At 38.5% G+C, this 15,109-nt stretch overlaps 2 protein-coding genes across 2 annotated transcripts in view; one reads left to right on the top strand and one right to left on the bottom strand.

Moving 5' to 3' along the window:
* The first annotated feature begins 1,448 nt into the window (after positions 1-1,448).
* Positions 1,449-8,765, top strand: arl6ip1 (ARL6 interacting reticulophagy regulator 1). Its single transcript, XM_034089689.2, has 6 exons — positions 1,449-1,610; positions 2,666-2,799; positions 3,359-3,478; positions 5,247-5,364; positions 5,800-5,884; positions 7,818-8,765. The coding sequence occupies exons 1-6, from the start codon at positions 1,575-1,577 to the stop codon at positions 7,934-7,936; spliced, it is 612 nt and encodes a 203-aa protein (XP_033945580.1). The 5' UTR covers positions 1,449-1,574; the 3' UTR covers positions 7,937-8,765.
* Positions 8,766-9,252: 487 nt separating this feature from the next.
* Positions 9,253-15,109, bottom strand: part of LOC117451547 (uncharacterized) — an 8,418-nt gene continuing 2,561 nt past the window's right edge. Inside the window, exons 2-5 of the mRNA XM_034089905.2 lie at positions 12,692-12,849; positions 12,414-12,611; positions 11,661-11,847; positions 9,253-10,297 (exon numbers count right to left, since the gene is read on the bottom strand). Of these exons, the coding sequence (XP_033945796.1) occupies positions 10,182-10,297; positions 11,661-11,847; positions 12,414-12,611; positions 12,692-12,841 (651 nt within the window). The 5' untranslated portion in view covers positions 12,842-12,849 and the 3' untranslated portion in view covers positions 9,253-10,181. The remainder of the gene's footprint in view (positions 10,298-11,660; positions 11,848-12,413; positions 12,612-12,691; positions 12,850-15,109) is intronic.

The raw sequence follows: 15,109 nt of genomic DNA, 5'->3' as shown, positions 1-15,109 counted from the left end.
AATAAATACGGGATTGTTTAATAAAATATTTTAAAAAATGGTTGTTCTTATCAAAGCCTTATCAAAAACATGTTCAAGCATTTGCAGATAGTGTTTCTCAAGTTTCACCTTATGTTGATATAGACTGCCTCCCACTGGCAAAGGAGAGAACTGACTTCTTTCATAAAGGAATGTTCAATTTGAGATTGATGACATAGTTTAAGGTGATTTATCAGTGAACCCGTTGAAAAATAGCCAAATTACTATTTTCACTTTTTATTTATGAAAGTGAAAAGTTGTATCTAATGTATTCAGTAACTATTATTAGTATTAATGTATAATCATTATATGATTGCTGGGGTGTAATGGGAGATACTTATAAACAGAATTCGTTTTTTTACATTCAAGGTATTTGTGGAATCAGCTTCCAGTTTGTGTTCGGGCGGCAGACACCCTTTCCGTTTTTAAGAGTGCGCTTAAGACCTTCCTTTTTGATAAAGCTTATAGTTAGGGCTGATTAGATTCAGCCCCTAGTTTTGCTGATATAGGCTTAGTTTGTCGGGGGACATCGTACTTCTTCCTTCTCTCTGTCTATACCTGTGTACTCTCATGTTCCGATTAACCCAGCTTCCCCAAATGTCTTTCTTTTTGGTGTCTATATACGCTGGGATCCGGAGTCATGGATGATCCTGCGGTCCTGTGTCCTGGATCGCGAGCGCTGGATCGCGAGCCGTGGCTGTGGTCCTGGATGGATATCCTCGTGGATTCATCTTCCTATTATACACACATGCATTTCCAAACATTTGGACTACCTATGTTGCAAATGTATTATCTTTTCAATTTACACACGGCATCTATTGCACGTCTGTCCGTCCTGGGAGAGGGATCCCTCCTCTGTTGCTCTCCCTGAGGTTTCTCCCATTTTTCCCTTTAAACTGGGTTTTCTCCGGAAGTTTTTCCTTGTACGATGTGAGGGTCTAAGGACAGAGGGTGTCGTATTGTCATACTGATATTATGTACACACTGTGAAGACCACTGAGACAAATGTAACATTTGTGATATTGGGCTATATAAATAAACATTGATTGATTGATTGATTGATTGATTGATTGATTGATTGATTGATTGAACTTTGGTGTATTGGTGGAGTTTTGACAAGAAACATACAAATAGAATACACATAACAATACAATTATGTTATGCTATTTAATAATTTAATGCATATATGTGATAATGTAAGAATGTAAGACTAATGTATAATGTTGTATCATCATATGTGCACATATTGAATACAATTGGTTATAAGAAGCCGTTAGATTTATTTTATGTGTGCAAATCTATAGTGTAAATCATTGGTGCAAATACTTAAACCTGATTCACACAACGAACACAAAACCTCATTTCCCAGAATGCCATTCGCTAATTTTGACGCAAAATGTGGACATAAATACATCCTGCCAGAACTCGACCGTTAGTGACGCCAAAGCAACTGAAGGAGGCGTGTGCTGCTGCTGCTGCTCTGCGGGTCGTTTGCCTGTAAAAAATATTGCCAAATTCACAATAGAATCTTAACAGACGGTGGTTAACAAGTAACGATGGCTGACGGTGACAACAAAAGCGCTAATTTGCTAGTGAGTATGACGTATTTGTTTGTCTTTTAAAGGGTTTTGTCTGCTGAGGGTGTTTGTAACGTTAGCATTAAGCGCTAATCTTATGGCGTCCATGCAGCCGAGGATGGCCCTTTTTTAAATGTGTTAATTATTTAGTCACTTACATTTTGTACTGTGTTTTTGCAACAACTAACTGCTAGCAATTTAGTGGCATACCCCGTCCAACCATCCGTCAAAGTTCCTCCAGAAGGTGTCTGTGACGGTGACAGCAGCTAACGCCAGCTAGCTGGATAGCTAGCTAGTTAGCTAACTGTTAGCTAGTTCAGACCCATTTGTAACCTTGTTACTGTTCGCTAACGGTTTTTTTGAGGCCTTAAATTGTGTTATGACATTTACACTCGATTTAACTTGATGACATGTGTGGTTAGTTCTACAAATGTTCCCATTTTTTAAATTATGTATATACTGCACAGTCATATCAATAGCAATACCGTTATCACTGCCTTTCTTATCGCCAAAGGCACCCACACCCTCAACCTGGGACTTCGATCAATTATTATTTAAATTCTGAATACATATAGCCAACGAAGTAGTAGTACTTCTTTGAATTGCACCGTACGCAACATTAGTAAGGTTATTACTGACATTTATATATCAAACTGTGATTTCATTAGTTATTTTATGTTTAATGGTTTATGTCTCTGTATGTTCTTTGTCATCTTATCTTCTTGGTACCATGTTTGGAATATGTGTTTTTACCTTTACAGGTTATCATCTGGATTTGTGTTAATCTACATGATGATCATGAATAAAATCAATCACCCATCTCATCATACATTCCCACATTTGTTAAGGGGCTTCAAAGTGAATGCAAGTGTCATTAGAGTGGATGTTGCAGAAGAATCATTTTAAGTCCAGGCTTATGTTGCAGAGCCTAGGAGAAACGTCTGCCCTTGACGGATATATACCTGTTTTCTCTGAAATAGCTTTCAATGTTATGGCCATCTTGTTACCAAGTTTCAAGAAAATTCACAATGTGTTGGTTAATTTTCTAATGTATATCATGTTGTGTCCAGGCTCAGGATACGGCCCAGCTGGAGGAGCAGCTGCAGGGCTGGGGCGAGGTTATCCTAGCTGGGGATCGTATTGTGCGCTGGGAGAAACCGTGGTTCCCTGGAGCTCTGATGGGTGGCACCACTATGCTCTTCCTGTGAGTCCACTTCACTGTGCGCTGCTGTGTCAGAGTTACACACAGCTGGAAACATTGTTGGCATTGCATACATTTTCTCTCGCTCAGCAGGGAGATGTGTCTCTAAAAAGTACCTACCCTGACTGAGATGCTATGTTTTGTAATCTAATTCCCAGATGGACCAGTGTACTAAAACAAACTGGTTCAAAGACGGAAGAATAAAACGGGGTAGACTAGATGTTTTTAATATAAAATCATTTTTGTTAAATAAGCTTAATTGTATGTTTTGATTGTCAGAACAATTCTTGAGAAAATTGAAGATTACAGACTAGAAAACTAAAGGACTGTTTTGTGAACACAATACATTATTTACAAATGCACACGCCCTCCTCAATCTCTAAATCAGTCAACATCAATACAAAGCCTTTGCATTCAATTTGCAGATGTCTTTACCATTATAGCTTCAACATGCATGTGCAGGAATTAAGTCCTCTACAAACCCTAGGGGCCATAGTGATTCAAATGGAAGATGAGTTTGTTAAAAAAAAAACTACAATGTACTGCATTTGTCTTTCTTCAGGATGATTTACTACCTGGACCCATCAGTGCTGACTGGTCTCTCCTGTGCCATCATGCTGCTCTGCCTAGCAGACTACCTGGTGCCCACCCTGGCACCCAGAGTCTTCGGCTCCAATAAGTGGTGAGGGCATGAGGATACAATTGGCTCAACAATGGACTATAAAAGCATGTGAATTTCCTACTTGTAAATATACATTCTTCTTTGGCTTTCAGTCTCATGTTTTCCCTTTGTTATGGATTTGGATGTCATTGTTCTTAAGTTGCTTTCAAATTACAAAAATGGACAGGCAGCTATTCTCTAAAATGATCTGCTTGATAAATCTCAGGGACATAATGACCACTAAATTCTGCTTGAGTGAGAGGAAAAGCTCTCTTCTTGCAATACCCAATATGAAAGTCTGAGTTGTCACTTAAACCTGTCCAAGCATTTGATGGAGCTTTGCCTTTACACAGTGCATACCAAACAGCCTCTTCATTCAGCTGTGTGTATTTGATGGTGAAACCAAACACCCGGGTCAGGGTAGAGTGACAGCCTGCAGTTGGCACAATGTGTGTTGGACGACTGCACTCCACCAGACACCTCAATATATTACCCAGCCCCGTAAGGGCATGACCTGGACCCTTCTGCACTGCAGCACATTCCATAGGCTGAGACAGCAGACATGTAGGGTCAGATGGAGTGTTTTAAAGATGCATGGTTAAGTGAAGAGTGTTGTGGTTGTTATACATGCTTCACTGCATGCTTTCTGTAGTTTCTCAGTAGGCTAAACCCCGCCATTCATCTTGGTTTAGTTATGGAGGAAACTAACACAGGGGATGGGTTTCCGAACTTGTGCCTAGGTTTAAGTGGGAGCTGTGTTTTGTTAGATATAGGCCTATTGATCTGTATAGTCAAGATTCTTTGAAAAATGTGCTGTGTAGCTCATGCTGCTGCTGAGCCTGCAGCATTGTCAGCCAGTTGGCGTGAGTGTCAGTTAAACGGGGCTACCAAAGTCTGGTCACGGCCCCCGTTTGGCTCCCTAACAACAAGGACGGAAATAGACGACGATGGCTAAGCAGAAAATGAAGGCCACTTTTGTCAACGGCCCCCCTCAAGACATGCCCTACTCTTACCCTTGTTTAATCCCTTAAGTCTTGCAGCACTGTAACATACAGACACAGGGTGTTTTCTGGCCCTGTATAGTGGCTCAATCTGATCTTCTAACTAATGAAATGGTCAAAAATTCCCAGTTTTTCACTTTGAAACACCTATTCTATTTTTTTACCAAGTGATAGGCCAAAAAAGGGTGAACAACCTAATTTAAAACTAGGATTTATTTAGTAATCATGAACATCAGCTCTGTTATCTCTATCAAAGAGCTTTTAACAAGTGAGGGAAGCTATTTCAATGTGACAAACCACACTGACCTTTTTCACTCCCTCTTGAGCACATGATCAGATGTTGTTGGTGAACATTTGTCTGATTTTAAAACTGAACAAAAAGCTTCAGGATGGCAAGAGCACAAATATATTACCTGGCCTCTCTTTTTTTTCTATAAAATGTACCCGATTAATTTTTACTTTAAAATCTATCCTGTTTTGTTTTTTTTCCTTTAATTTTTTTTTTAAATATTGCAATTTGCAACCTATATTTTCAGGAAAATAAATAATGTAAAACTTTTTTTTTCTTTTTCAGTATTGTTCAGCCCTAATTGCTACATTAGCAGTAATGTAGCACAATATGGAAGCAGTTTATTTGAATTCCGAAGTCCAATTTAAAATTGTGAGGCTAAAATCAAGTAGTTGTGATGAATATTTATGATACAAATAATCGTGACTATAAACTTGGCCGTACTTGTGTAGCCCTTGTACACATTTAGTTTTGTGTTGAAACCCTTCCTTGTTCCCAGGACCACGGAGCAGCAGCAGCGTTTCCACGAAATCTGCGGTAACCTGGTGAAGACTCAGCGCCGCACCGTGGGCTGGTGGAAGCGCCTGTGTGCCCTCAAGGAAGAAAAGCCCAAAATGGTAAATTGCAACATATAAAAGTTAAAACCACACCATAAGGAAGAAGCCAGTCAAATACTTGCCGTTGCATACTGTACACTTCATCCTGATGGCTACTCTTAAGCCTTTCTTATGGGTTTGTCACAATGATGAGATTCCTGTGCTCCAGATAAAAATATCCTCAGCTGATTTGGCTTTGCTGCTCCACTTAGCAGGCCTCTAACTGGGTTACAGGCCATGATAATAACTCTTTCACAGCATACTTTAACACTGTCGGACACACTGTTCACATCACATTTTTTTATTCAAAGGCGGCTTTGTTTGTTCACATTAACGGCTGATAAAAATGGTTATGTTGCAGTATATCTGACAGATGATCCTCAATAACTGATGCTCTGTGTGCAGACAGGAAGCGGTTTGTGTCTGAGTGTAATATGACCTCTCTGCTCTCCACAGTACTTTGCCTCAGTGATCAGCAGTCTGCTGGCTGTGGCCTGGATCGGACAGCAGGTGCACAACCTGTTCCTCACCTACCTGATCGGTGAGTACATGCAGTATTTATCCTGCTTGAGCAACGTTTTTTTAATCCTGTGTTTGTCATATCATTTTCTGGATTATTATAAACCAGTAGGATGGAATGACGTTAAGATTTCTTCACAAAGAATATTTAAAAGCGGATTTATTAAGTCTTTGACATTTGAGCAGTTTGAGGTGTTCATGCAGTATAGTTTTCTTTGGGAATGGGGGTTATAATCAGGGTTGGGAGTAGGGCTGAACGATATACCGTGTCATGGCGATATGCGCATGCGCGATATTCACACCGCAGGGATGTGCGGTTTTATTCATTTTTAAAAAAATGTTTCGTTATTGTTTCACTGAGTGAGCGGACCCGCGATTTTTTTCCAAACGCTTTTTTGGTCCATCTGCGGCGGTAATAGGTTTTGTGCGCTTTGATGATTCGGCTGTACCTTTAGTAATGAATATTAAATGTTGTGAGGAAATCTTTCCACCAATAATTCTAATAAGTATTCCATAATGTATTCACTTCAGGTTTACGAAAGTAACTGTAATCAGATTACTCGTTTTTCAAATGTAACGCGAGCTGAATACAGTTACTTGATTTTTGTATTCTGATTACGTAACACTGTTGCATGTATTCCGTTACAACCCAACCCTGGTTATAATATTATAAAGTTATTTAGATGGCACCTTTCACACAGTTTTCAAGTGCAGTTAAAAAAAAAACACACACAGAAATTGATTAAAAACCACTCCCTACACGGAACAAATGTGGCTGCTGTGGTGCACCACAGATCACAAACGGGTAGTTGACTGTTCCCGTACTGTGACTGATCGCAGCATTACAGTAAAGCCCTACCTGTCTTTCCACACAAACGCCTTGGGCAAAGTGACAGTTAGTGAATCAGCAGGTCTGCCAGCTGCATAAGCGGAGACATGCCAATAATTCATCTGTGGAGGAAGAAGTAATCAGATTACTTAAGCAGAAGTAGAAATACCATAGTCTTAAAATACAAAAGTATTGTCAGCAAAAGGTTTTTATAAAAAAAATGAAAGTAGTTTCATGCAAATGTGTCTTAAAATATTATACTTTTGCTTCCTTACGGATAAACCCATATAGTGTTGTTGTAGTTTGGTAATATGGAGCCTTTTTAGGTACTCATTGTTATACAACTGAATGATATCATAAAGTAAATATGTTTTTGTTATGTTAAAAGCAAGTGAAATGCAGTCAAACGTATACACTTAGTAGAAGTAGCATCAAATCTAATTATCTGAAACCTGAAAAACAGGCTCAGGGCTTAACAGGTTAACAGTTTCAGGTTACGGAAACATTTTTTCCCCCAAGTCACATTTAAAAAGACTCCAATTTGCCCAAAGCTGTCCAAACTGGGATTTTAGTGTTAAATTGAGATTTTGGAATAAAGTATTTGGCTGAAATATTTATTTCAATTACATTTTAAACCATTAATCTGACTATTTCAAAGGTACTTTGTAAATTCTCTATCGTAACAATCGTTAGTGTTTTTCAAATTTCTGAATCGTTAGTGTTTAACTAAAGATACTGTGACGTGTTGGAAAATATATCAGGCTATTGAATCTTTTCTGAAGCTTTTAATACAAACTCAATATTAGAGTTGTGAATATAGTTTCCACTATGTATGATGTATTTTACTTTATAGTTTTAGGTTTAAAAATGATTTGTCTTTTTAGAACAGTTTTCTGGATTAATGCTGATGTAAAATATGTACATGTTTGATTACAATACATCTACTAATCCTAGCAATCCAATAAAATCTATTTAGTGTAATCCTGAGCACTTTTACATGATGCATGTAAAACTTGAGGTTTTACATTGCATCTGCTTTTTATTTCACGAGGTTGAACACATGATAAAAGGCTTAACTTGTGGCTTTTCTAAGCTGCTGACACACTCCATGTTTGTTCTTCTGCAGTGAGCTTCCTGCTGCTGCTGCCCGGCATGAACCAGCACGGCGTCCTCACGAAGTATGCGTCCATGGCCAAGAGGGAGATCAACAAACTGCTCAAACAGAAGGAGAAGAAGAACGAGTAGACGGGGAGATGTGGATAGGAATGTCTGGAAGATGACACAAAATGGAATGGGGAAGGAAGTTGATTGAAGAAAGAGAGAGGATAGCAAAATGGCCCCGGCTTCCTCGGTCTCTGACACTTATTTTTTATTTTCACACATTGGATAAGTTTCATTTCTCGTACACCTTTTTTTTTTTTTAAAGCTATCTGCCATGCATGCAGCCACCACCACATGAAGGCATCTGTTGTCACACATTCACACACAGCGCTGAAATGCTCAACACACACAAGTACACACTCTTAGGTGACGTGTGTTTCATTTTAAGATGTCAGTAATGCTTTTAAGCCATTCCTTCTACTTAGACAACGTGACTACTGAGCAGTTTTGTAGCATTACTGCATCATTTTAACCCCCATAGATTCCGCACAGTATTTTTTTTTCTTATTCAGGACACTTTTTGTCACACAAGGACAGGTTATGTACATTTTACCTTTTTTTGTTGTTGCTTTTGTTATATTTAAAACTAATGCTGAAAACAGAACTGGATCTAAAGCTGAGCTCTTCAGGAGTTTCTAGATAAAGCCTACTGCTGTACTGCTGCTAGCTGGGCCCTGTGGTCTAGTAGCTCTTCTTTAAAAACCCCACGGTGTGTAACTCATGTGGGGGACTCTGTGTAAATAGGCCTATCCCTTACTCTGTCCCTGTATGTCATCCTTTTCTTTGTTATTTATGTGTTCCTCTCTTCCCTCAATTTCATCCTTTGTGGTTGGATTACTGTCTCTCAACTCATTTCATTATTTGTCTTTATTGGACTTCTTTACAAAAATGAATAAAGTTTGATTTAAATTAATTTATACTGGCATTTTGTATTTATTTTCTTGTAAAGTGTTCTAGAGGGGCCTGAGGTAGTTTAATTGATGACAACTGTTCATCCTCTGAAAATATATTTTCTTAAAACATTTGAGGTGTGTGGGAGAGAACATCCTCTGGAGGGAGCTTTGGGATTTTAGCCTTCGCAGACAAGTTACATGCACAAACCTATATAATACAAGAAAAGCATAATGAGGCCTCTTAAAGTGTTTTTCCCTTCACATTCAATGGATCAAATAACTGAAAAGTGTAGCTTATACCAAAAATAGTTGCTCTCAGGTCAACAAACGTTGTCTTTCACTGCAATTATAGCATTTGTTTTGTCCCCAGTAGGAATGTGATTGCACTGCATACGGTCTGCTCGGGAGCAAACCCCCAACAGACATGAGCTGGAGAACATATGGACCAGGAAGCAGTTAACAGAAGAATATTTATCAGTTGGATGCATACACAAAATCCTGGTGTAGCTCAGGGTCTGATGTGTGAATAAGAATGTCTGCAAATGCACAACTCCTAAAAACGTTGGCAATGTTGTGTTTATAGCTTATTTTCACCAATCCCACATGTTGGCAAATATTGGCGTGGTTGATAACTTTAGAACTGAAGAACACGTAACTTGCAAATGTAGATTCAATATCTCTCCGTCAAAGGTTTTCTTGAACAAGCTGTAAATGTGAGACTATCGTAATGCCTTTCTGGGAGACATTTGTAATGTCTTCTTTGCCTGATGGTTAAGGATTGGGAAGAACAAAAGTAATGGGAAGTGTGAGGAGAGGCAATCTGGGTCGAAGACGAGGATCTGTGTAATTTTAGATTATATAATTGATGCAATGTCCCTATGACCACTGGCTGGGGAATTGTCACTATTTTAATGAGATGTTGAATGACAAAACGCACCAATTCAAGAGATGATACGTTAAAGTGGATAGTATAAGGTTACTTACTTTGGTTCTGGTCCCTAGAGATTCTTTTTTCTAACCCTTAAATATCTAATGTTAATTGCAGATGCATTCATATCATGTGTTTTACTTTCAGGGCTGTTCCCTCAGCACAACATGCCAGAGTAATTATTTACTGTAATCTGCTGACACCCCCCCCCGTAGATGACATCATGAAGGGTGCGCAAGTTGTATTACAGAAGAGAAGGACTTTTACTTGTTAGCAGTTGTGGAGGTGCATTTACAATATTGATCCACTGTCACCAAGTGCTTCAGTGTGAATTGTACTGCAAAAGGGTCTTTCAGCGACGAAAGCTGCGATTCATTATCGATTAATCGGTCTTTCATTTTCTAGAGGATATGATATGAGCCACTTAAACCTCAATTAAAATGTTCATAAGAATCAAAGTGTCAGGATTATATATTTAACAATGTTCATATATTTAGTTGTAAGTGTGTCAGTAGAGTCTGAGGGCAGTGCAGTCTGTCTCCCGGGGCCTCGCCACCCACAGTAGTTCATCTCTGCGCCTCCTGAAGGGCCCCCCTGGCCCCCCCGCCTGCTGCCTCGGCTCACCTGCACACAGGTTCATACAACTTTATAGATATTCACGGAATCACAAACTTTAACTGGTTGATAATCGATTAATCATTAGAGGTAATTTTTCTTCCGTCTCATATCAGAGGGAATATCTCTGGGATTTTGGACTGACAAAACCAAACATTTAAAGCGATTAAAGGCTTCATTACAATATCTAAATGTGACATTTGAGAATCAATATAACTCAATGAATTACATTGGTAAGTGTGTTGTTTCTAAACATGCAACAAATATATTGTGTTGTACATATTCTTAACAACTATTAATTTAATTATAAATTAATAATAAGGGATTCGGAAAGTTTCAGGAAAAATGATTCTCTCATTTGGCCTGATCCGTTTATAGAAAAGTCGGAAAATGAGTGGATCAGATTTTGGCAACTTTGAGATCTCACAATGTTTTGTATTGGGTTGTGCAATCATTAGCCAATAACCAGCCAAGGTAACTCCCATGTCCCGCCCACCTTTTCAACTGCATCTCCCTCCTTCTAGAGCACCATTGTGTTTTTACCATAGGTTTTTACCCAATCACTTCTCAGAGGGGAATGGCCAGCAGCAGCTCATTAGCATTTCAAACAAAATAGTTTTATGGGATGCTACAATGCATGATTCGTTTGGTATTTCGAATCAAAAATGTCAGAGAAATGTTTGGTATATAAATGAGACAAATAATATATTATTGAAAAAGAGTATAATAGGGGACCTTTAAATGAAAATAAAGCGTTGCAGGTATTCCCTGTGACCACTGGAGCAGTGAATACCCAAACTGTTATCACACACTACTACTAGCAACACAACATAACGGCAATGCTTTAAATACCAAGTCCACCATTGAAAAATGTATATAAAAGTGGAAAATATTTTGTGTTTTTTAATAGATGCTCCGGGGTATATTTAACATCAAATTGTACATTTTTATCATAACTATAGTCATATACTGTACAAAGAATAATTATGAGAATAATCAGAATTAATATATGTCTTTCTCCACTGAGGGAGTTTTTATATCACCATTGAACTGACCATGATATTGGACATTTTTTTAAACATGATACAAAAAGGATTTGCTTGAAAATGAACTGTAATGTTATATTTGCACTGAAAATATATTTGCTGGTATGTCCATATAGATCTGGCTTTATAGTTGTTGGTGTGATAAAGACTTTACAATATGTTGTATGTTTTCTGATTGTTATGTGTGAACCTGCACAGGTACTGCAGATGGACATTGGCAAATACATGAATCAATTATGGAATTAATGTTTTTTATCCTGGTTATTACATTTCTTTCAAACCGGCTCTGTGAACGTGTATTTCCTGTATGAAGCTGCGCACAGCACCTGTCAGTAGGTTGTGTTGGTGCCACTGTGTTGCTCTGCCAGCCTGCAGACAGGGTTCCTCCGGTGCTGGGAGTGTGTGTCCTGCTCTGTAGGAGGACCAGGACTCAGTGGGTTGTGGGTTGGTGATCTCTCTGACGGCCTGGCCACTGCGGTACCGAGCCCAGTTCTCCTTCCTCTGGTCGGTCCTCTGCAGCAAGACAGAGACATGATTTGATGTATAATGGGAAACACTACAGGTGACATGGGTAATCAATTGTCATAATAGATAAAACGATGAAACTTCCCTTGTTGATCACACACATCTGTACAATTCTATTTTGTTTTCTGAAATGATATGTTTAAATATTCAAATAGGGTATGAGCTTGTTAAATATCTGCTAATTTGCATACATTTATGTGAATAGGATAAAGACAGGTTTAAAATTCTTGTTTCATTTTGTGGACATTTTATAGACATATTATATCATATCATATATCATATTAATCAGAGGTTTTACTGAGTGGACTTTAGATATCTCATTGCAATAAAGGGTTCATTTATTTTCATTGTACAACATCAGTAAGTGTCCAGCAAATGTACAAAATGATGATACTTGGCATTATATATTGATTTATGATGTGTAATCATTAATGTTATGAAGCAATTATGAATATTTAGTGTTTTTTACTATAATAATGAAGTGCATTTAACAGATTATAATGCAATATAGACAACAGAAAGTGTGTTTGCAGTTTTACTTTCGCTGCAGTTACCGGAGTTATGTGTTTGGGCCCATGCACGTCTGCAGAGTGTGACTGCAGCGGCCCCTGCAGCGGCCCCTGCAGCGGCCCCTGCAGCGGCCCCTGCAGCGCTGTGCTGAGGTCCAGCCGGTTGCGGTGCTGGGAGGGGAAGCTGGGATCTCTCAGGTGGAAGATGAGAGGACGTCCACCAGCTGACTCTCCAGAATAACTCTGACCAACACGAAGACATAGCATGATGAAGAGACTTCTGTAAAAGGTATGAATCTGTCGGGTATCATCAGGGTGCAGACCTGGCTGTGGGTGGTGGTGTAGCAGGGTGCTGTGTCCCCCAGGTCCAAGGTGCTCTGATGCAGAGTCCTCCGTTTGCCACTCTTTGACTTACTTTGACAGTGCTGACCATGGTGGGTCAACCTCTGGTCCCCGACCATCACACTGTTCATGACGACGTCTAAATCAAAGCTTATGAGGGTTTCAATGCCTGTCTAGGATACACTAAACAGAACATATATGCACAGTTTCTGCTTGAATCTAAACCTAGACCTAATCTAAAATACCTTTATTCAAAATGGGTTAAAACACAAACACAAAAAAAGACCTCTTCTAAATATATAAAAGGCTACACTAAAACAAAACATCTACTAATAGCATGATTATAAGACAATTTCTTTATAAAAAAAACATATTCTGTTATTTCAGTTCTGACAGTATTTTTATGGATACAGCAACAAAAACAATCAAAAGAACATGTAAATCAATTCAATAATCAAATATTCATAAGAAATAATCATAGAAATCACAGAGATCAGTGACTTTCACCTAGTGCAACTTATGCAAGTCCAAATCAAATGTATTAAATATCGTCACCTTCGTAAACTAATGGCCTAAGTCATATTTTGGAGAAAATGAAAAAAAACTAACAGATACATTAAGTTATTTTCATGGTTCAGGGCTTGTCCCCTGTTGGTAAGTGATGTTTACTATACTATAGGCTAGGCCAGGGGTCTGCAACCTTTTTGACCAAAAGAGCCATTTCGCTCCTTTTTCCCAAAAGATGTTTTGTCTGGAGCCGCAAAACATATTTCATAGTTTTTTATTGTTATATCAGACAAAAACTACAGTTTTTTTGCATTTATTAGGCTATTTATTACATGATATAAAACTGTTAACCTCGAATAAGAAACAAAGAACTTTTATAAGGAGAATTAAAAATAATACACAGGCCTACTTTAAAATAAATTAAACACAGCACTTGGGGAGTCCTCTGCACATTTGAAGAGGAAACAAATATTATTAAATGGGCCCACTTTGAAATAAATAAAACATATATCTGCACCCTAAAAAGAGTTAAAGGTAAGAATGGAGAAACCAGCTCGAGTGCGCTAGAATTTGAAAGTACACAACCGGAAAAAATATGCCTCTTCCTTCAGACTTTCTTACAGAGCCCCTCCTCCAACACACACGAACGCGCACATGACCAATGAGGGCACGATATAAGTTTGTGCCCAGATGTAAGGCTGACAGGCAGGTAGGCCATCCAGTTATTTTAGCTGGGCCGGCTCAGATGATTGGTCGTGCTTTTTACAGCGCTACGGCTTCCAGAGATTAATTGTTGTATGTATTTATTGTCAAAGCATTTCATATATTCATTGCTATCGGGACGTTAAGAGCATTCCATGGAATATAACAAAAAGTGTTTTCTAAAATAAATTACATACCCCATTGAATTATGACTGACGATCGTCAGCTGTCTTCCTCTCCCTCGTAAAGGCTGCACCACCGTTGACAACTTCTCTCTACATATCAAACATACCGGTAAACCAGCATCGTTTGCTGTGAAAGCATACAACTCTGTCCACGCAGAATTAAATCCTGTGTTCCTCCGGTACTTTTCTTTGATTTATCCATAGTTCGCTCATCGAGCCGGGGGTTAGGTTATTCGCCTCCAAGAAAAGGCGCTCGCGCGGGACCGGAGCAGGATGTGACGCATATTTTAGTTGACCTAATTAAAACCGTTTTGTTTTTTATTTATGTGTCACAGTATCACCTCAAAATACAACATACGAAACATTTTCAACCATGCAACAAAATATAAATAGTCCTACAAATACTTTTATTTGATTTCCTTCTTATTTTTGTCTAAGCTCAAGGGAGCCAGAGCAGAGGGCTTAAAGGGCCGCGGGTTGCCGACCCCTGGGCTAGGCTATAAATGTTGTGTAGTTATTTAGTCTTTTAATTTCACAATTTATAGTTACTGTAGCTAATGTAGCTACTGTAGGTACTATAGTTACTGTAGCTAATGTAGCTACTGTAGCTCCATGAAGCTTGCACACATTTCCCTCTGGGACAATAAAGACTCATCTAAAAACTAATCTAATCTTTCAAAACTAACGGTTACAATTACAGCATAATTATAAATAAGGAAAAGTACATTTTGCGTTTGTCTGTTTTAATTCTTAATATTGTCCTTTTTCCACATTACATTTCCATCTTATTAGGAAAGATTAAATGTTTTTTTAACTGAATTTGGCCAAATAATATTCATTAAATAGCTTTAATGTATTAATGCATAGGACCACAGTGCAATTACAAAAATGTTTTTCACAATGATCACACAGTTGTGACCGTACGCCTACTCCTTTTTGGTAGGAGATGCACTTGACTTTTCAGACACCGATCAGGAATCATCCAATGAAAATGAGACTGTCGTT

This window comes from Pseudochaenichthys georgianus, chromosome 8, assembly GCF_902827115.2.
Source record: "Pseudochaenichthys georgianus chromosome 8, fPseGeo1.2, whole genome shotgun sequence".
Taxonomy (NCBI): Eukaryota; Metazoa; Chordata; class Actinopteri; order Perciformes; family Channichthyidae; genus Pseudochaenichthys; species Pseudochaenichthys georgianus.
This window is presented reverse-complemented; position numbering and strand designations above follow the sequence as displayed.

Excerpts from the sequence above, each read along its gene's own strand:
- arl6ip1 (XM_034089689.2), top strand. The coding sequence starts at position 1,575 with ATGGCTGACGGTGACAACAAAAGCGCTAATTTGCTA. Across the intron at positions 2,800-3,358 it reads GGCACCACTATGCTCTTCCT|GATGATTTACTACCTGGACC; the intron begins GTGAGTCCACTT and ends GTCTTTCTTCAG. Across the intron at positions 5,885-7,817 it reads GTTCCTCACCTACCTGATCG|TGAGCTTCCTGCTGCTGCTG; the intron begins GTGAGTACATGC and ends GTTCTTCTGCAG.